At 37.6% G+C, this 22,373-nt stretch overlaps 3 protein-coding genes across 12 annotated transcripts in view; 2 read left to right on the top strand and 1 right to left on the bottom strand.

Moving 5' to 3' along the window:
• Nucleotides 1-1,676: 1,676 nt before the first annotated feature.
• Nucleotides 1,677-9,920, top strand: dedd (death effector domain containing). 2 transcript variants are annotated; one of them, XM_048209307.1, is made up of 6 exons: nucleotides 1,677-1,872; nucleotides 3,057-3,735; nucleotides 3,891-3,995; nucleotides 5,980-6,117; nucleotides 7,186-7,611; nucleotides 9,599-9,920. In XM_048209307.1, exons 2-5 carry the CDS (start codon nucleotides 3,174-3,176, stop codon nucleotides 7,593-7,595), a joined length of 1,215 nt encoding a protein of 404 aa, XP_048065264.1. In that variant the 5' UTR covers nucleotides 1,677-1,872; nucleotides 3,057-3,173; the 3' UTR covers nucleotides 7,596-7,611; nucleotides 9,599-9,920. The 2 variants fall into 2 exon arrangements, with proteins under 2 accessions (XP_048065264.1, XP_048065263.1); XM_048209306.1 differs by having other exon boundaries at nucleotides 7,186-9,920.
• A 740-nt stretch (nucleotides 9,921-10,660) lies between these two features.
• ugt5e1 (UDP glucuronosyltransferase 5 family, polypeptide E1) lies at nucleotides 10,661-15,655 on the bottom strand. The gene is given in 4 exon segments (XM_048211353.1): nucleotides 10,661-12,865; nucleotides 13,727-13,753; nucleotides 13,756-13,866; nucleotides 13,868-15,655. Coding segments are annotated over 4 exon segments (1,881 nt in total). The 5' UTR covers nucleotides 14,009-15,655; the 3' UTR covers nucleotides 10,661-11,263.
• Nucleotides 15,656-17,465: 1,810 nt separating this feature from the next.
• The window catches only part of atp2b3a (ATPase plasma membrane Ca2+ transporting 3a), a 40,432-nt gene continuing 35,524 nt past the window's right edge, over nucleotides 17,466-22,373 (top strand). For 2 of the 9 annotated variants that reach the window (XM_048211423.1, XM_048211426.1), the window contains exons 1-2: nucleotides 17,469-18,043; nucleotides 20,077-20,635. In XM_048211423.1, the coding sequence (XP_048067380.1) occupies nucleotides 20,428-20,635 (208 nt within the window). In that variant the 5' untranslated portion in view covers nucleotides 17,469-18,043; nucleotides 20,077-20,427. Of the gene's footprint in view, nucleotides 18,044-19,004; nucleotides 19,312-20,076; nucleotides 20,636-22,373 lie in introns of those variants that run through there. The other 7 variants (XM_048211425.1, XM_048211417.1, XM_048211422.1 and 4 more) reach the window with 7 other exon arrangements.

Genomic DNA, 22,373 nt, shown 5'->3' with positions numbered 1-22,373 from the left:
AACAACTGATTCGAAGCAAATGATTCGTAAAGCTTCGAAGCTTCATGAAGCAGTGTTTTGAAATCGCCCATCACTAGATATTGTGGAATAAAGTCGTTATTTTGTTATTTTTGGCGCACAAAAAGAATTCTTTTTGCTTTATAATATTAAGGTTGAACCATTGTAGTCACATGAACTGTTTTAAATATGTTTTATGGGCATTGAAATAGGGAGTGTTATTGCTGTCTATAGAGGCCTCACTCAGCCATCGAATTTTATCAAAAATATCTTAATTTGTGTTCAGAAGATGAACGAAGGTCTTACGGGTTTGGAACAACGTGAAGGTGATTAATTAATGACAGAATTTTCATTTTTGGTTGAACTATCCCTTTAAGTATTTTACTCATACTAAATGTAGGCTCAAAGATGCACTAGTCCTCAACACCCAAGACACATGCCAGTGAAAATAAGAAACAGTTGATTTGTTAGATGAGAAATCACGTTTCTTATATAAAGTCAAAATAAAACTGAACACCTCAAAATTTGAATAAATCAAGGTCGACAACAGCCTCTTGAAAGTCTCAGTTAAGCTCAAGTGCACAAAAAGGCCATAAGACATCCTTCAAAAAGGTCTCTTTAATATAGCGGATAAATAAAATAATGTTAAGTAAAATGAACTAGTCAAAGTCTACTTGGACTGGAGGTGCTGGTTTCTCCACATCGCTGGCTGCAGTCACGCCCTCATCTCATAAACCAAACACCTGCGATTCAGCAACAGCCTGCTGATGCACTCGCATTCATCTTGGGCGAGTAAATTCAAAACGCACAAGATATAGTACCTTCAATGCCCTTAGATGGCGATATCGCTTAAGTAAACAGCTGCAGAAAAAGTTAGGTGCCATACAAAATGTAATGTGTAATTGTATCACTCATCACAAATGTATTGAAGAGTACATTTGCTTATTCAAAAATGAGGTCAAGTAGAGAGTAAAAGTTGCTAATATCTTTGATACTCAGTAAAGCTACAAAGACACCAAAAAGAGACTTGAGTAGAGTAACTAATTAGATTTACTCAAATACTTTACACCACTGGTCTTTTGCAACAACCTAAAGAGAACCTATTCAGAATGTTATCTAGTGGCTTTTCTTATATATTTATAACCATAAGCTTCCCAGAATGCTCTGGGAACCAAAAATTGTTAGCTGGGTATAGGTTTTAAATTACGCCATAGCCATGAACATTGATTTTCTACTTACTAGTCAGCTGCATGTGACTTTCAGCATGTGACTTTCTAGAATACAAGTGAATTTTCTATGGGAAAAACACTAACTTCATATCAGCCAGAATTGATTAAAAAAATGGCAAGATTACATCAGCTTCTTGCAGGTGAAGATAAACTTATTTTTATTTATTAAGATGTTACAGTAGTAACAATAGCTAGTAAGCTAACTGTATTGTGGATGAAAATGTGGTTACCATGGTGATCTTTCATAATGTAAAGGGGCTATGCAGTGTTGTGTTTTTCATGAATAAAAATAAATATTTATATTCTATACAAAGACCTATTCTGAGTATCGTTTTTTTTTTTCTTGTAGATTTATTCGTAACAGCAATTTAAAAAACAAAAAAAAAACAAATCTACACATCACGAGAGTTTATTGTCTGTTTGATAAAGACAAGCGTTTCCTACATTCCCCGGATGTTGCCCCACGCTTGCTCATGTCCCGGATGTACCTACATTTTAGTAGAGGAACAAAAAATGGGCTCATTACCAAGCTTCACCAAACCGTTTAAATTATCCCCACACACGATTATTGTACATGTATGAGGACCAGACCGCAGTCCACGTCCATAGTCACCGCGTCTGCAAAGTGATTCATGAAATTAAACAGGTAAGACAGTTGTGTACATTCAGTGTTGCTACACGCTGTTGACGTTAGCAAGCCAGCAGTCAGTTGCTAAGCGAAGTTTATATCAATAGCAAATAACGTTTAAGTACCTTTAGGAATATAGAAATAATACAGGGGATCGCAATGAAATATTAACTAGAAAATGTATATAATCTTAACATATCACTGTGTTCTACAGCCCCTCCTGTGTGTGCTAAGAAACAGGCTAACAACATACAGCTGTCCAGATAGATTTCAGGAGATTGTTGATGTCTAACTTCTTATTCATAAATCTTTTTAATAGAGTTTCTTGTCTTAAAACTCACATAAAAGCCTTTATATGGAAGTGAAATGTTTAATGCATCCTGCTATTTTGATATTCATCCTTTTAAACCTGTTAGATGTTAATTTGTAAGCTAAGCAGGTCAGTAACTAAACTGTCCCTCTGCTTAAATATTTTATCTGTTGTTATTTATTGGGTTTATTAGATCAAAACTGAACAAACAGGCTTAAAATATAAGTTTGCTACAGTAGTTGTACTCAAATAGGTTCTTAAATTGAAGCACTTCATGTAGATGTCATATCAAAGTATATATTATGTATGATTTTAAATGTAGATGTGATATCAGAATATAAAATCTCTATTATTTTACATTTAGATGTGATATCAGAGTATTTGTGCTGTATTATTTTATATGTAGATATGATATCCGAGTATAAAATCTGTATAACCTTGTATGTAGATATATCAAAGTATATATCTATATGTTTTTAAATGTAGATCAGAATATATAATCTGTATGCTTTTTTTTTGTATAGTTGTTATATCATAGTATAAAATCTATATAATTTATGTAGAATATAATATTGGAATACATAATCTATATGTAGATATTATATCAGAATATATAATCTGTAGGATTTTATATGTAGATGTGATGTGCAAACATATGATCTGTATGTTTTTGATTTGCTGCATAATTGAGCAATGGCAGCTCTGACATTTAAGTCTAGAAACACAGTTGAGCAATAGATCTGTTTACCTAAGTGTAAAATTCACCCAGGTCATGTGATAATTGGTCCTAGTCTGTTTATCATCTTTCTGAATCTATTATTCGATATGTCATATGAATCTATACTGCTGCAGTGGATTCACTGACCTAATGCTTTAACATGAATTCTTCTAGAGTGAAGTTGGAGGTGAGAGTTGCGGGCCGAGCGTGTTGACAGAGTTCGAGCTGCTTCACACTGCTGACAGGGCCTTCCTCCATCCCCCTCACCCGTCATCCGCCTAGCGAAGAGTGATGACCTCACAGCAGCATGGGAATGCCAACCCTGCCCTCCTCTTGCCACAGAACTCTTCATCTAGTCAGGGCAGGCAACACATCTCTCGTTCCCCTATAGACTCGTATTCCCGCTCCGGGCTCTCCTCTTCTCGGAGAGGCTGGGTTGCGGCATCCTCATCCGCAACAGCTCACGGTAACTCTCTTGCGCTCTCTCTAAGCCGACTGGCTCCGGCGTCCTGCAGTAATTCCTCTTCGTCTCGGAGACCTGCGTCTGGCCGGGTGGAGCCGTGGCCAGAGGAGGCTGTGGACGACGCGTATGGGCTTTACTCCCTTCACCGCATGTTTGATATTGTGGGCGCACAGCTGACGCACCGTGATGTGCGTGTGCTGTCCTTCCTTTTTGTGGACGTTATTGACGAGTACGAGAGAGGAGGGATACGAAGCGGCCGGGATTTCCTGCTAGCGCTGGAGCGCCAGGGGCGATGTGATGAGACAAACTTCCGGCATGTTCTTCAGCTGCTCCGCATCATCACTCGCCATGACCTGCTGCCGTACGTCACGCTGCGCAAGAGACAGACAGGTTTGAGTTCTTGTCACTTTCGCTCTCATTTTGGTCACTTGTTCATCCACCGCTTATGACAGTTGATTTTTCTATGCAGTGAAGCCACAGTTTCATTACTCTGTAATCTTTTTTTGGCAAGGTGAATATGTAAAATGTTGCTTATTATTTCCCAGTGTGCCCAGATCCAGTGGATAAATATCTGGAGGAGACGTCAGTGCGTTATGTTTCTCCCAGAGGAACAGGAGAGGCCCAGCAGGGAACTCCTCACAGAAGAACAGGTGTGTCCTCTTTTGGTTGTGCTTTAGACTTCTTGATGGTGATATAAGCATTTTTGGTAGTGATGCACTGAAATAATTTTTTTCCGATACACAGAAACTGAAATTAAGGTATTAATTTATGTAAAAACCAGAAATAAAATTTATGTAATAATCAATACTCAAATAAAAAGGTAAATGTACTGTTACGTAACATTTTTTCCGTGGTTGAAACACTGGTTGAGTGATGATATGATATATTTCAGTAAGTTGTACTGTTTCTTTCAACATACCTTCTGATGTTCATTCACCTTTACTCATCTGTATTTTACACCTGTTTGTTCAGCATTTTTATGCTGTAACTATCAGTAAAGAAGAAGAGATTAAAGGGTGTCACATTCATACCACATTTTAAAAAAAAATTTGTTATAAAATTCACAGAATTTGAAAGCTCAGACATTTTCATATCAAAAGTAGCAAAACACAAAGCTTATCGCAATTATTAAATGCTAAGCGTGTTATAAATAATGTTTAGTGAAGTTTTGTTCATGCATCAACTGAAAACAGCATAGACTAAAATATCTCAGTTAATCAAACTGAAAATCGATTAAAAAAACCAAATCAATAATGCCCTAGCATCCACACAACTGGCGTTTAACTGTTGGAGCTTTTCCACGTTGTTTGTATGAAATACACTGTTAGACTTATGCTGAGTTCAGACTATACATGATATCAGCCTGATTTTGGCACGGTCCAGTTGATGTTGGGCGATTCGTAAGCGCCAATGGGTGTCGGAATGCAAGAATCGATAATTTTATCTCGTATAGTGTGTCATAGTGGAGGACACCTGACACTGCGTCTATGACACTTCACTATGTCCGGACAGAAAGACTGGCATGTTTAATTTTTTTCTGGTCCTCCATCCTTCATATCTGTGACATTGACCAACTGGAGCATAGAAGCTCTTCCGTATACATCTTTCAAACATGGCAAAATGAAAGAGAGACGATGGTATTGGTGCTGCTAGGTGGAATTATGCAGTGGAGGAAAGGTTCATGGAGCTATGGCAACAATACTCCTGCCTTTATGATGTTTTCTCAAAGGACTACCAAAAAAGATAAATGCTGCGAAAGATAGTGGAGGTGCTACCAGTGAGTACTGCAATTAGCATTAAGCTAACGCTTATCTTTGCTAGTTGTTTGACCAAAACCAAGTATAAATTTTTGGCCAAATATTTTTGGATACTAAAATTTCTGTTCATAACTATTTTTGTTGTTGTTTTTTTTTTTACTGAAACATTATTCTTGAGCTGCAACTGCAAAAACTGCCGACCATGGTCTAATTATTTGATTAGCCATTCAGGTAATTGAGTTTTTGCCTTGAAAATAGCCTCAGATGCTGACATGGCATTGAATGAAATTATACTGTACTGTATAAGCCAATCAGATCTTTTGAGATGCTTTTTGCCTGTCAGTCATTTTGTGCAGTGGGTCCCCAGGAGCAGGGTTGAAGACCTTTTGAAATTTTTGCATTTGTACAGTCCAGCACATATTTGGGAAGCAGAAAGCTTGGGCTTTCAAGTGGGCAGGGTTTTAAAGTAAAGGGGGTATTCCGTTTATAAGATGCATGAAAACAATATTTGTTCTAAAACTAGCTTAAAATATTAAACATGTACTCAGATTGGATAGAATCGGTCTGAAGCTAGAAAATCTATGCCCATCATACACTATGATTTTCTGTGAAATCTGTCAACTCCGACTGCCCAAAATCTGCAGATTTGCTCTTGACTTTCGGTAGCTTGTCCAGACTGCAAATTGGGGGTGAAAGCCATGTAGTGTATTCCAGCCTTAACATCGCTTTTAACACTAATTTTTTTCTGATTCTGAACTGGAAATCATCCAAATCTTCACTTTATTTCTTTCTCCTAAACCTAATCATGATCAGTGGAAATGCATGTACTACAAGACGAATATTGTGGTAGTGATTTTGATCGTGTTTTGTTTCTCAGGACCCCAGCCATTGATCTGCTGTCCTCCATCAGGACCCCAGGTATGCCCACCACGTGCTAAACCCACCCCACCTCCACCCAGCAGGAAAAGGAAAAGATCTCACACAACAGCAGACTGCAGAGAAAAACAGACCTGTGGTAAGACAACAAATCTGCTCTAGTAAAAAAAAGATGCATGCTGGTTGTGATGACAGTCGTATTGTTTATGATCAAGAACGACAAAGTTTGACTCTATGGAATAAGATTTTACTAAAATTATAAGTACACCATTTTACCCATTACCGAAAAAAAAAAAACGTTACATCTACACGCTCAAGCAATAAGACGCATTCGGATTCTTCCACTTGGCGATACTCCCCCCAAGCACTGTTCAGGTAAATGTGGTGCACATCAGATTTTTTTTTGCTCATGTGATCTGTTTTTGTCATGACAGTGCGAATTGCACAAACCATGGAATCTGATCTTTTCAATTCTGTTTTGATGTGGTCCTAAATCCGATACCGCTCTGATGTTTTGCAATGTGACCTCAATCTGAACTGTCAAATCGGAATTCACGCGACTTTTACGTCACTCTAGATCGACATTCATCACAATTCTGCGCTCATGGGAGTCGCTTCAAAGATTTTATATACCTAAAGTTATCAAGACAGTTGCGAAATGTATTTAGTGATGGATAGTGATGTGTCAGAACTCATAAGTATTACAGTGACAGTTCTAAATACAAGCAAAACATTATAATTGTTTAAAAACTCAGCTCTTTTTTTCGCCTCCTCGTCTTTGATTTTTATATTGCCTGCACATAAATTTGCTGGTTTCCGCAGCAGATCAGTTTGACGTCTTTTTATCGTTCTTTTGCATGTGCGGGTCAGTTCAGGAACATGATCGGTTCACAATGGAATCTGATATTGGCCACATTTAAAACAACAATGTGAACAGCTATACAAAAAAATTGGATTTGAGCTCTAAAGCTTGCAGTGTGAACGTAGCCAAAGTGACGAATAAAATTTTGAATATGTGTCTTTATTAAATCTCATGCGAAATCTCACCTCTTGGCAACCTTTTGAAAGTTGCTTTGAAGCCAGCCATTGCCATTTGTGGGTATGTATGATATTCTCCATGGATGTGCTATTTGAGCACAGACACGCAAAATGACTTTTGTTAGTAGATATAAAAGCCACCTTTTTAACCTCCTTCCTTGACTTGCAGACATAAGACTGAGGGTGCGTGCGGAGTACTGTCAGCACGAGTCAGCTCTACAAGGCAATGTCTTCTCTAACAAGCAAGAGGCGCTGGAGAGGCAATTTGAGCGTTTCAACCAGGCCAACACCATCCTTAAATCCCGTGACCTGGGTTCCATCATATGTGACATCAAGTTTTCAGAGCTGACCTACCTGGACGCCTTTTGGCGGGACTACATCAATGGCTCGCTATTAGAAGCCCTGAAGGGCGTTTTCATCACGGACTCTCTGAAGCAGGCAGTGGGTCACGAGGCCATTAAGCTCCTGGTGAACGTGGATGAGGAAGACTACCAGGCTGGCCGGAGGAAGTTGCTGAGGAACCTGGTGGCAGGAGGTGCCGGTGCGGGCACGGGAAGCAGGGAGGGTCCCTTGTCCTAGTGGTGGGATTGACTCGGTAAGTGGAGGGATGTCAGAGAGACCCTGATGAGCAGAGATTGGACACTAATGAGAAGGTATACATGGGGGGTGGGAGAAGAGTGAGGAATGTAAACAGAGGAAGTGACTCTTCAAAGAAAGATACCCTTCTAGAGGCCGGGATTTGCATCTTTAGCAAATGTGGATGAAAAGAGGTGTTAAACGTGTTCTGGAAAGTTGCGTTATTTCTATTTTATTTTGAGTATCTCAAGTTGTGGAAATAAAAAGATGAAAGAGAGAAGTAAATGACAAAGAAGGCATTTAGTTTCTTTTGTCTTTATTCCTGCATAATTGACACTAATGCTTTTGTTTTTAGGCTTGTGTGAATTAGGTTTTTTTTGCTATATTTTCATTGAGTTTTGTTGCACAACCATTTGCTCTTAGAGGAATTCTCCTGGTTAAATGAAATGTGTTCGCCTCAAAGTTTAACAAATAGGACAGGTTGCATAAGGTTTGACTGATTTGCCTTTAAAACATCACATTGCTTCAACTCATTATGAAACGATTCCACTGTCAATGTTGTCTAACCATCCATGTTCAAGTTCTTCTGGATGTGAACTTGCATTTTTAGTCTTTTCATTGCAAAATCACAAAGCAGAATCTCCAGAGTTTTTATATAACATCATACAAAATCTTCATAGCACACTGCAACATTGCACTTCACTTTGGAACTGTGACTACTTGAAAAAGAACACGTTCTCCATTTCTGTTTTATCATTGAAGTTATTGCACAATTGGGTTTGTTTTAGCAAATTCACAAGGGGGTGTAGTCCAACATCTGAAGATTCTGGAGCATGGAGAATTGGTTTTCAGATTGGTTTATGATATGCTTTGTTGCAGCTTGTGTTTTGATGCATGTCCCTGTAATTTTCTTTTGTTTATGGAAAAACCCAGTAACGCTGGCAAATGTTCGCTCTTGTTTGAATTCACAACTTAATAGATGCTCTTTGTCCATAATTTTCCAAAAGGATTAAGACATTTGGGATCTCTTTGCCTATTAATATCCATGTTTGGACCAAAACGTAGCATTCAAATTAATCTTCATTGTTTGTTATTGGTTGGATTTCTGGGCAGAGTTTTTTTTGTACAAGTTTAATACGGAGATATGCCTTTGTAAAGTTGGCATGCGTGAGACAGCAGTATTTGATTAAGGCTTTGTATTTTCAAAAGGTACAAATTGACGACTTTTGTTCAATCAAAAAAAAAGTGAAAAAAAATTTGGACTGTTAGTGCTAGTTTAAAACACAATCTCACTTGGATCTAACAATATATTCATAATTTCCACTCATTTGAATTCAACCAACTGTGTCCTGAGGAACGGCCTCTGCCAGGGTTTCTGTGTTGAAATAATCTACTGTAACCTCTGTTCAACAAGTCTTGAAAGATAACACAAAATGTGCCAACCTGAAGCACAACCTGTGTTTTTTTTTTTTTTTTTTTTGACACTTCAACATGACTGAAGTGAAACAAATGCCTGAGCAACATGCAATCGCAGGAGGATGTGTAATTTGACTGACTTGAGATGTTTTTGCTATACTTTTAAAATACCAAAGCTGTTCCCAGACATTCATTCTCTCTTTAAACTCCCTCTTATTCATTCTCTCCTCATCCATTTAAGATATAATGAAACTGTTGAAATGTTGAAAGAAAATTGGTGACGTGGGGTGAGTGGAACAGATGTTTAGAAAAGTTAGCTGTGGAACAATTACTGCTATTATTATTATTATTATTACAGAAGGAAGAAAAGCATTTTGTAATGTTTTCCTAATGGAACTAAACAAAGTTACAGACTGGTATCTATTATATAGGTTACATGTTCTATTGATTGTGTTCAAGTGTTTGTCTTTATATCTTGCATGTATATGACATTGATCCCCTTAAATATCACACAGTGACAATTGAGCTGTGGTCTGTAGATTTGAAATATCTAGACATTTCTAACCTTTTTTACACTTTGTTTTTCATAGAGAAAGAAATGGGATTGCTACTTTTTGGAGAGGTGAGATGAGTATTCTCAAAGTGACACAGTAGAACAGATGAAGACGGAGCACTTTATTTTTTACTCTAAAGTATTTCACCTATTGTAACCATATATAGTAATACACCATTCCAAAATGTAGGAGCATCGGCGTCATCGGCCATCTGTCACATTATGACTCTGTTTTTTGAATAATTTTATTTTTTGTTGACCATGCCGGTGGTTGTGTTAAGTGAAATATTTACGTGCAAAATAGACAGCTGGTTCATTCAATGTCTGTACAAATCAATAAAACAAATTGAAAAACAAAATCCATTGCAGTTCCTTTTTTAAAAACATTAAAATATACTTTTAGCAACACATTAATTGACCAAATATATTCATATAAACCCTCAAAGCTGATGTGTATAATTTTATTATTGAAATTTCAAGTTAGAAAGTTAGCATTCATATTCATCTCCATGGCTCCATTGCTTACGCTTAGTTGTGCTGCCAGGTTTTGAGCCAATCACCTGAATCTACATGTTATGTGATTGATCACTCTGGACAATGCTGATTACACCATAAGAATGCTCACAGTCTCAAGCTTATCTCTAGTGACTAAACTTAGCTGTGAAAGGCAGCAGAAATGAAGAATGTCCATTTCACGCTTTTTAAGAGCCTTCCAACAAATGTTTTATTAAAGGGTTAGTTCACCCGAAAATGAAAATTCTGTCATTAATTACTCACCTTCATGTTGTTCCACACCCGTAAGACCTTCGTTCATCTTTGGAACACTTTCGAAACACTTATGACGTAACAAAGCCTCGTTTACTGAAATCACATGACTTTGGCACTTCGAAGCTTCATGAAGCAGTGTTTTGAAATCGTCCATCACTAGATATTGCTGAATAAAGTCATTATTTAGTTGTTGTTTTTTTTTTTGGCACACAAAGTTTTCTCATCACTTCATAACATTAAGGTTGAACCACTGTAGTCACCATATCTTTAGTAGCTTTCTGGGCATTGAAAATGTTAACAGTCTTGCTGGCAATGGAGGCCTCAATGAGCCATCGGATTTTATGAAAAATATCTTAATTTGTGCTCCGAAGATGAACGAAAGTCTTATGGGTGTGGAACGACATGAGGGTGAGTAATTAATGACAGTATTTTCATTTTTGGGTGAATTAACCCTCTAACAAAGTTTAAAAGGAACACGTTCAAATTATCTATCCAATCAGCATGAGAGGAGGCAGATATATGTAGTCGACTCTCAGACGTTCTTTGACATTTTTCTACATCGCTCAAGCACCCTGGTTCCTATCCCAGCCAGGTATACAGGGGGGAGTACTCTTAGTTTGGACCAAATTCCAAGCTTAGAGCACTCCCCTCAGTCAGCACGCCAAATACGCATGCTCTTTTACTCTATCCAATTATTTATAAGTGTGAATTTGTGAACTCGGCATTGGTTAAATTGATATATTTACAATTTAAACATTGCTTGCAAAATTATTAATGGAGAAAGATGTTTTTTTTTTTCAGCCAGATGGTTGAGCATTTACCAGCTACAAGGTCATTCAAACTAACCAAACCTTAACCCATTAGAAGTGGTGCAGAAATTACATACAGCAGCATTAATGATATCACCTATAGCCAAAAAAATTACCAAAGATGTCTACTCTTTTTTGGCCTTTCTTTTCCTGACAAAAACTTTAAGCAATGCCTTGCTCATCAAGACCAAGATCAGACAGACTGCCGTAAACAAACTCACTATCAACATTAACACATCCACGCAGTGGTAGGAATACCAAGGAAGCTTGTAGGACTCTGTGCGCAAATGCGCCGCACCCTTATGTCTCATGACAAACTCCAGCCAAAAGATGGCGCTGTCCATTGGCTTAAGCGGTGTGTCACGATGCAGACTTGACATTTTGCGCATGTTCTTCTGGTACGGTTGATTTTCATCCAGTATGTCCCTCAGGGCTTGCGTTAGGGTATCTACATTCAGGGTTGCGACGTCAAGCACTTGAGCCACCCCTCTGGCTTCCAGGCGTATCATGTTGTCAAATTGGTCGAAGATGAGCGGGAGTCCAACCATCGGCACGCCATGGTAAATAGCCTCGTAGATTCCATTCGTTCCTCCATGGGTGACAAAAGCTTTAGTTTTAGGATGGCCTAGAAGGTCATTCTGAGGCAACCATTCCACAATAAGTGTGTTTTTCCCCAACGTAGATGGCTTTTCCCCTACGTGCCTCCAAATTACCTTTTGCGGCAAGCGAGCGAAGGCAGAGGCGATGACCTCAGATATGTCAGGAACCAGACTTCCAAGCAGAGTACCCAAAGACATGATCACCACCCCATGCTCTCCAGAACTCTCGACAAACTTCTCCAAATCATCTGATAGAGGTTTGGAGGGTTTGCACTGGAAGCCTCCAATGTAGACCACATTGGGCATAGTAGGACGAGGGAACTCAAATACAAAATCGACTCGCATGAGCCACAAATCCGCTCCTTGGATCAGAGTGTAGACATTGGAGTTGGGGTTTATGTATTTGCTGATAACTCCTTGATAAAGGGGCCTTGTGATCATGTGATCTATATATTGGCCGATTCCAAAATGCAAGAGATTTTTCATTTTATTCGCAAAGCTCATTTTGTCAGTTACTCTGGATCCGATAGTTGGGATGTAAGAAAGCGGTGAGGGTGCAATTGCAAAGTGCCCCTCTCCGTTTGTTATCCATCGTACGTTGAACACCACTGGTAGACCTAAGTATGCACCCAATATGACCCCTCCTGCAAAACCAGGATCGGTTAGCATCAAATCATACTTGGACTCTTTGAGTGTTCTTATAAGCTTTTTGTCTTCTAGGATGATCTTCACCATCTCAGCAGAAGAATTGTGAGACTCTTCTAAAAGAGTGATGGTTTCTTTCTGTAGGGCAATGAATGACAAAACTGATCCTTCCCCTCTTTGAATGTCAATGTTTCTCTTAAGAAAGGATGCCATGTACTTGGGGTCCTCCAGGCTGCTGAGGTGATCAACATGGATGGTGATGGGCGTGTAGTGTGTGGTGTTCTCTGGGATGTACCAACTGTTGGCAGAACGGACCACTGTCAGTTTGTGACCTCGCTGATGAAGCTCCCGTAGCAGAATGTCCATGTTAAGCCAGTGGCTTCCATCCACAGGGTACACTAGGATCTTCCCAGCCAGGGAAAGTAGTGGGAGACTCCAAAGGAAGACAACAAGGACAAAAGTCTGGGGATGCAGCAGCATTGTCTGAAAATGTATGTTTGATTAGTCAATCATTTTGAATGGGAAACATTGCAATTCTTGACTTTTTGCAATTGTAGATCAAAATATCACCAATGGAAAAAAAAAAGAAAAAAGAAAAAAAAATGCTTAAGCTTGTAAATGAGAAACTAATGCTAATTTACAGTAACTGAACTTTGTAGACTTTATGAACTTTGTATTTGTGTTTTAAAGGGATAATTCACCCAGAGTTAAATATTATTTTATCATTTACTCACATCTCATGTTTTTGGTCCATAAAATGAAAGTCAAAGGGTTACAATATATTTTTGAGACCCCTTGGACTTTCAAAATATATATACTTTTTGTGTTCAGTAGAAGAAAAGTCATACAGGTTCAGAATAATGTTAATGATGACAGTCAGTTAATGAACTGCTTCAGTCAGTTAATGATCTGCTTCAAGATCTCAGTTGAACACATGTACAGTTTTATGAGTTCACTGTTTGCATGTGAGAAACTACTAGATAGTGCTAGACTAGAGAACATAGATCACGTAACTATCTAAACACAGGCACATTTCCCTCACATGTATGCTAAATAGTTATGTAAAGGCTTTTCATCCAAGATTAAGCTTTTGCATACCAATGACTTGAGCATCAAAACCTGTGTACTGTTAAATAGGCTGCAAAGTGGAAGCAATTTATTGATTTGCACAAATATGTATATAACTGTGTAACTTATTGTATAAAAAATTACTGTGTACATTGTTCTGAATGATATTGTGCAATAGTCTCCATTTCCTTTTACAATGATATTTACATTGACTGAACTACTACTGCAAAATGAAACATTTTAAAACACACAAACATGTAGAATGAGACATTGTACCTTTTCCTTGGTGATGTCCTGAAGATAAGTTTTGAAATGTGGAAGAATGTCCCAACAATGCAGGTTTTATTCCGGATCTGGCAGGGAGTCGTGTGACAGTGTGTTACCAAGAGTGAGCAAGGTCCTTCACTTATGTTTTCATTGCATATTTCTTGTTTTAAAAGTGGTGACTAGCATAAATACCGGACTGGCAACAGCATGAGGTTGAACTTTGGTCCAGAATTGTTCTTCCTCTGTGCGTTTATTTAGCCTAGCCTCAAAAGGGGGCTTGATCTGAATCATGTGTTTAGTGGAAGAAAGAAAGAGAGAGGGGCAGGCCCACAAACAGATTATGTCAGGGGATTACATAGGGTACAGCACATTCCACCCTCGTTAAAACCTTTTATTTGAATATAACTCATTAAAACAGGCCTTTGAGAAAAGTATGGAGCATGGAACCAAAACACATGTGTTGGCAAAATGCACATTGTTCCACTTCTAACTTGTCAAATAATCCAAAAGAAGTGCCAACATGAAAATCTATCATAATTTAGAGCCAGTTAAACAAGAACCTTCTTAAACAATATCCTAGGCTACTGGATAAAGTAATTTTTTTCAGAATTTCAAGGTCAATCCAGTATCTTATTTGGCATGGGTTTTCACCTCAGTAGCTATAGCCTACAGTCCTTATGTAAGATAACAGCTCATTGCTTTGTAAAAGACTTAGATTTGTAATGTCGATCCCTGTTGTAATAGTTTTCACATGCATGTTTGTATAGCCGTCTATAAGGATGCTAGTAGATGTGGATATTAGAAAACTTTCCAACTTTATTTACGCATTATTCTCTCTAGTCGCATACAGCGTGTGGGTGGGGCGTCGCCTTCTTGCATCATCCAAGAATAAATGAAATGCTTATACATTACAAGATTCATCACTTTCATCAAGCTTGGCTTCAGAAATTACATAGATATCTTGAGCAGCCACAAGGATATGGTTGCTGCTGGATGCAATGCCATTCTTCTCCACTAGAGGGGTTGACACGTCACAAATTTCACGTGGGATGCAGGAGAACATTACAGAACATGAACACAGTCCACACAAGAGTATGTGTCAACAGGTCATTGGTCCGTTCATTCATTTAATAATTTGGCTTACTTAAAATAATTTGAAGTGGCCAATATAAAGACACAGAGGTCATATATTCTCAGTGTTTTTTACCCATCTTTCCCACTCATAAATTCAGTTTAGTGTGCTTTATGAATGACAAAAATTACGCAATGTAAGTGCAAATAAACTAGTAATGGTAACAAATAAAATAAAATATGAGTATGAAATTAAAACAAAGTTAAAAAGACAAAATGGCATACAGAAGAATGAATTATGAAAGTTATGAAAATAGCAAAAATTAACAAATTGAATGTGTGTGTGTGTGTGTGTGTGTGTGTGTGTGTATTCTGTGTTGTGTTGGCATTTTGACAATATTGTATGCAGAACAATCATAGTCTACAAATAAAGTACTTTGAACTGAAATTAATATTAATTGAACCAAGGCTCTCTCTTTCTCAAATCCTTTGTCGGGATGTTTTATTAATGGAGCTACAGGCAGCAGACTGATCACTCGCTTTATAATTAATGCTCAGATTCTCAGCCGAGAGAGAGAGATGGGTGAATGAAATAAAGAGCAAATTCAGCAAGTAATATCTTCTATCTATGCTTTTTGTTGTTATTATCCTCCTAAACCTGGGGGGATTTTTTTTTTTTTAATTTAGTATTTTTTCATGTCATTGCATTGTTTAGAGCATAAGAAAAAAATGGAATTTTGTACTTTATTCATATATTATGCTATGTCCTCATAAGTGGACACCAGGACACATGAAATGATATGAAATTATTTTTTTTAACCAAACTTTGTTTAAAGATGATTCTCATCTATGTTATGAAAGATATAACAGAATGAATTGATACACCATTTTACTTTACGCAATATGGGTAAAATTGCCATACACGAGTTTTCCCATTCAATGCAATGCATCTATACTCTGTATCTAATTTGCATATTAATGTGTTCTTGGAATAACGTAATGAAAAAAGAAGTGTAATAATGGGAGTAATATTTGGCAACATTTTCACAATATCTAATATTTCATAAGAATATTGATATGTAATTTCTTTCCCTATTTAATGTCTTCTAAAATGCCTTTTAAACATGATTTAAGTCCTGGTGTCCTCTACTGAGTACATGTATGAAATCAATGCCCTGTTTTGTAACAGAAAGTCATGTTTTGATTAGAAACCCCATAATATTTTCCTGAGATGTTGATTTATAACAAACAATTTAGTCAGATTTAAATGATAATTACAAAATATTATCATATTTCCATAAGAGTGCTAAATTTGATCATTCAGTCATTTTTAAAGCTGATCCCAAATTTTTGAGCATGTACATAACCAGCCAGTGTTCATCTCCTTACCTTACCTTACTCACAACGGTAAGCTTGTAATAATGCTTTATAATTCGGGTGGTACTGGTGGGTTTTTGTGGGAAATTCGAGCATGTCGCAGTTTGTCTTTGCGTCATGTCTGTTAACATAAAGAACAAGTCCCAGCTAGTAGGCTATATCGCATGTGAGGTGGATCCTTTATAGCTTTTTCTCACAGCAGCTGGAATAATTAAACTTGTCATTTTGATGGCGGATTGTATGGTATGACAAATTAACGTCAGTAATTAGACTGTCACACAATGCTGATGTTGTTAACATTAACAATTTGAGAACAAAGTATAACAATAATAATAATTCGCACAGTTTGACATGACATGAGCTAAGCGATCATTAGGTTTAATCACCACAGGCAGCGCGATTTACTGTAATGCTTTTTTTCCTCAGTTAGAACAAAAGTGGCAGAATTGTTACTTACATGTTCAGATGATATTCTCCGGTGAAAATTCTTATTTTGGTCATACTTTCAAGACTACAATCTGTGATTCCGAAGTACAGTATCCACACCGATGTGGTGAATGACAGCAAACATTAGATTCATCCGTGCTGAAGAGCCGTGCTGGGGTACAACGCACGTAAAGATGATAATTCCGCAAACAACTGCAATTGCAGGTTTCAAACAGAGATGGCGACAAAGAGGCAAAATTACGGACTGCAGCTTTAAAGACCAAGGAGAAGTTGCTGTCCTGGTGAAACCTCCAAACACTTGGTTTCTCTGAAAAGCCTTGAATGTGCTCTTTACAGGACATCCAGACTTAAAAATGTGACATGTATAGTGTCAGAGAAATTCACTAAAATATAATGTCCTCGTATGAGGACAGAGGGATGCAGAAGGTTATATTAAGTAATTAATGTTGGCTATGCCAAATTTTTGTCTAAATCTAGTGTTTTTTTAAACAAAATATATAAACAAAATGTAGCCATTTTTAATAATTTCTTTCTTTTTTTTGTCACGTATCATGATTCTTTTTTGTTAACATGCAAAATGAGCTCATGTATATTAATAAGTTCATGCTGACGCAGCGTGGTAATCCTCGAATGCCGAATGTCTGCTTCATGAATATTAAGTACATCATGCCAACATACCGTGACAAGCACCCAATGCCGAATGTTCTGCTTATGAATATTGATTATTCTTGCTGACGTTGCGTTGTTACCTTGCTTGGTTACCTTCCTGAGGCAAAAGCCTGGGTTATGAATATTTAAAACCAAGCCTTCGCCATAGTAGAATTAGTCTTTACCGGGAAAAGGAAAGGATTGCGGAGAGAGAGAGAGAGAGAGAGAGAGAGAGGGAGGGAGGGAAGCGAGAGGCTTGGAGCGCAAGGGTTATTCATCCGCCCCTCCCCCACCTCCCGTCCTCCAGCGCTCGGATGCTGCTGCTGCTGCTGCCATCACCGCGAGATGCGCGTCAAACGGGCATCATCAGCATGTAGACCCACATCTCTCCTTCACCCATCACTCTATCAATCAGCGCCAAAAATAACAGCAACGATGTGACCAAAACGACCCTCCTTTACGTTCCCGACAGCACAATACGCCGTATTTAACAGATTAATTAATGCGGACATGGTACAATCTCATCTGCATCATTCAGATTTTCTTCCGCATAAGATGAAGTGGTCACCACCGTCTGCTGCCTCCTGCTCCCTTCATTTGATTTCTATTCTGCACCGTTGCGCATCATCTGCGTTTGGAATAGCGTAAAGGTCAAATGATGTGACTTTCATTTTTGTGTTCTCCATGATGGGCATGATTTGAGGATAAATCACTGGATATCATTCCGTTTTTCCTGCCTTTTTCCGACTCAACGTCAAATGTCCTTGGAGCATGGCCTGCGCGGTGAGTGAATATATATATGTTCATGTTCACAAGTGCCTTGAGGTGTCAGCAGGGTATGTTTTGTGTTGGGTTTGTCTATTTGTTACAGTCGGGTGTCTGCTAATGTAGAATTAAAGTGCTTTATTAATGTAATATCAGTATGTAAGCATTACATGGAAATTATCATCATCATTTACAGTATGCCCAGCATATTTATGCTGATATTATTCACCAATATGACATTTTATTTTGTCAAGAGTGTATTGTTCAACAATTGTTTTTAATATCATTAAAATAAAAATGCAATACAGAATATATAGTAATATAAATAAAAAATATAGAGGCTAATAATAATAATAAAAATAATTACACAGTATTATAATCAAAAATTTGACAGGACTTGTATTCTCAACACTTATTTAAAAATATGAATCATCATTATTGTGCCATAAACTTAATTAAGAGCTGTGTAGCTTATCTCTAGATCCTGTATAGATTTTAAAAAAGTAGTTTTGGGTAGACTGAAAAGCAGGTGATGGATGTAACCTTGCTGTCTGGTCGGTTTGTGCAGCATCTCATTTTAATCCCCTCTAAATGTTTTTAATATACATTTGTTTTACCGTGATTAACCCGAAAAAAATCATAACACAAATGCTACAGGCTCTGTCATAAGCTCTGAGCAGCTGTACAGTGGACCAAGGTGAACATCTGATTCCTGAAGGTTACCAGGAAAGGGCATCATCTTGTTTAAAGAGCATGTTTGTTGAGGAATCTTCTGGCCATTTTTAATAAAAGACGAGGAGGCGCGCGCACAGATTATGGGTTTAAATGTTCAGTAAAGTTGGTGTCACAGCAGGGAAATGGAGGCGCAGAGCTCAAGCGGATTGTAATGTCATCCAAAATTGCAGGCCTGATGGCTGGTAGTGTTGCCTTCGTAAATCTGTTCTGCAGTGGGATTGGGCAAGTGTTTATGTGCGCATGCGCAGGCGTCTCGTACTGAGTGAAGGCAGATTTTGCGTCGAGAGGCGGCACTGTAAAGTACATACATGGGTTGGGGAGAGGCGCACATAACGCTTTTATCAAGAGAGAGTATTTCAAAAGGCGTTTAGATAAGAAGTAATTGTCCTCGGTTTCCAGTGGATATTATGTAAACAATCCATTGCAGTAGGTGTGCATGATGAACACTTGGTTGCTTGTTTCCCACAAACTACCTACACCTGTGACTGACTCCTCGAGCAAAATGCCACCTCCACATTTCGAGACGTTTAAATCATTATTTCGTCGACTAGGTAAAAATCTAACAAATATGTTTATAATGAAATCTAGGAGAGGTAGGTTTAAATAAAAGGTTAAGTAGTCCAGGAGATACCAGGACTAGTTGTCGCAATAACTAACTGCTGGGTAAACAAGTGAACGCATAGCCTAAATAAAATAATACTAACACGCAGGTCTGTTTTAATATATTATGAAGGCAGACAGATGAAAGGTTGTACCCAGGACATGGATATTCAGCTCATTAATGTCGAGTGGTCACGTGTTTTGTATGCTTAAATTTTACATAATTCATTCACATTTTTTTTTTTTATTTCATGCAAGCCAAAATAATGTGATATTTTTGTATGTTGCCTTTTCGATTTCAGCTACTGCTTAAAGTGTTGAAAAGCCATTAAATAGCATATAAAAAACAATTTTATACTATTTCACGCAAAATTCTTCTCAAATCATTGTGTAGCTGTTTTTATATTTTGTGATGGGATATTAGCCTATGATTAATGAACCTGTAAAAAACTTTTATATATAGTATAGTTTTTAATATTTTCTTCTCAAATCATTGTGTAGCTGTTTTTTATTATTATTTTATGATAACAATGATTTTGATTAATTTTATTTCCAAAACATTAATTTTTTATTAAATAAATTTGTAAAAGTCATGCATCAAGATTTTAAGCTGGCATCTTGATCTCTTGGATTTCACAGCTGTCTGTGTTTTTGGTTTGAGCAAGTTCAGAGATGAATGTATAATATTCTTTTTTCTTTTCTTTTTTTCCCATCAGGTTATTTACCGACATTATTCCTGTGTCACTAGATCCCCTTTATTGTTTAATAATCAGTAACACTTGCTTAATTTGGTCTCGATGGATTGGCACAATGGCTACCACTTTATTTGCTGATTTTTTCTTTATGGGGGGATATTTCAGGAGAACCCCTGCTACCACACCATAGAATAGAAAACCCCAAACAACCTGACAATTCATGTCTCAATATGGAGAACTACATAGAGAACATCTTAGAAATAGGTGAGGAGGAATATAAATAGAACAAAAGAGATAACACATTTTCCCAGGTACCCATTTCTTAGCTCATAGCGTTAAAAGCTGCCAGTCTTCCAAAACCAACACACCATCATGGGGGATCTGGGCAATAGCACGGTAGAGTTCCACCCTAAGAAGCCAGGGATGGACAGAGGAGGCCAAGAGGGGGATTTCGGGGTGTCAGTGGATGAGTTGTGCTCGCTGATGGAGCTCAGGGGAGCCGAGGCCCTGCAGAAGATCCAGGAGAACTTCACAGATACAGAAACCCTCTGTCACAGACTCAAGACTTCACCTGCAGATGGTGAGTAGCACTAGTTTGAACATGTGACCATATCACTTGCTAAATTACATAAGAACACATGCGCATCCTAAAACATACAGACATTTTCAGCTATTAAAGAAGCTATTCAGCTAATTCAGGGATCATTTACTCACTCTCAGGTCATTCAAAATGGTCTGATTTTATTTCTTCCGTGGAAAGCAAATGGAGAATTTTACTGATTGCTGTGTACCTTGTAGTTAGTCCCTATGGGGACTGAGGCTTTTATCAGAAAAGATGCATAAGCACCATAAAAGTATCGTAAAAGTGGTCCATTAGACTTGTGCAACATATTCACATATAGGTCTTCTGTAGCCGTACAATCATTTCGTCTCAGGAATGGACCAAAATTTAAGCTTTAATGTCATGCACAAATTCTATGGACCATTTTATGATACTTTCATGGTGCTTTTGTGTTCTATTTGAAGCTTGAAAGATTAAATCTCCTTTCTTTGTAATTGCATGTGAATGAGCAACCAGTTCAGTTCTTCAAAACTGCTCCTTTTGTGGTCAGCAGAAGAAAAATCTGTTATACAAGTTTGGAATGACCGGAGGATGAGTAAATAATGACAGAACTTCTGTAAATCCTTGTATTCACTAACACTCCTTTTCAAAAACAAGCCCGACTTCACAGAAAGAATACCAAATGCCAGACACCTTTATCTGCTTTTGAAAGCAGGCATTGCCCATGTTATCAGACAAGAGCATCTTTCTGTAATACTGTTTTTCTCTTTGCAGTAGTTTTTTGTTTTAAAAAATTTAAGTCCTAGTGTTTCAGAACATCTCCCTATGTGTCTTTATGCAACATCATGGTATTTTTAGGGAAAATTCAGGATTTTTCAAACACATCTTCATGTTTTATTATAAAGCTTTATAGGTTAAAAAAAAGCATACCAGTGTTGATATTGCATTTACATTTAATCATTTAGCAGACACTTTTATCCAAAGTGACTTACAAATGAGGAGAACAAAAGAAGCAATTAAGCCATCAAAAGGGTAAAATATATATATATATATATATATATATATATATATAATTTATGCCCGTTCACACCAAGAACGATAACTATAAAGATAACGATAAAGATATAGTTCTAAAAATTGGTCTAAATATAAAAGAATAGCACTGTTCACACCACAGCTATAACGATATAGAGAAAAAATATCGTTGGGATCACTTTCAGAACGATTTTTTTTTTCCTGCTGTTGAATGATAAAACACTGACAGCCAATCAGAATCCGTTCTAATTTAAGGGCTTGCGCAATTAAAAATGGCAGATGACATTGGAGAAGTTAATCGCCGAGGTCCAGAAAAAGCCACCGCTGTTTGACAGATTACACACCCTTTTCAAGGATACTTTAAAGAAAATGGATATATGGAAAACAATCGGTCATACCCTCGGAATAAATGGTGAGAAGTATTAACGATGAGATCATTATGCCAGGCTAGCAAACAGTTTAACATGAAAATTACCTCAGGTATTCAGCGCTAGTTTCGACAGCATTGTCGTGTTGTGGTGTTGTTTTTATTCCACTATATTGACTTTGTCAGCTAAATTCACTGTTAGATTAGATTGATTACACTAGCTAGATTCACTCGAAACATAGCATGCTGAGGACATCTGCTGGTTAAAATAATGCAACAAGAACAGCAAAAACATATTGTATACACACTTTGAAACCGCAACGCAAGCTTAGAATAAACAGACTGTTATTGTTT

Source organism: Megalobrama amblycephala, linkage group LG12 (assembly GCF_018812025.1).
Source record: "Megalobrama amblycephala isolate DHTTF-2021 linkage group LG12, ASM1881202v1, whole genome shotgun sequence".
Taxonomy (NCBI): domain Eukaryota; kingdom Metazoa; phylum Chordata; class Actinopteri; order Cypriniformes; family Xenocyprididae; genus Megalobrama; species Megalobrama amblycephala.
This window is presented reverse-complemented; position numbering and strand designations above follow the sequence as displayed.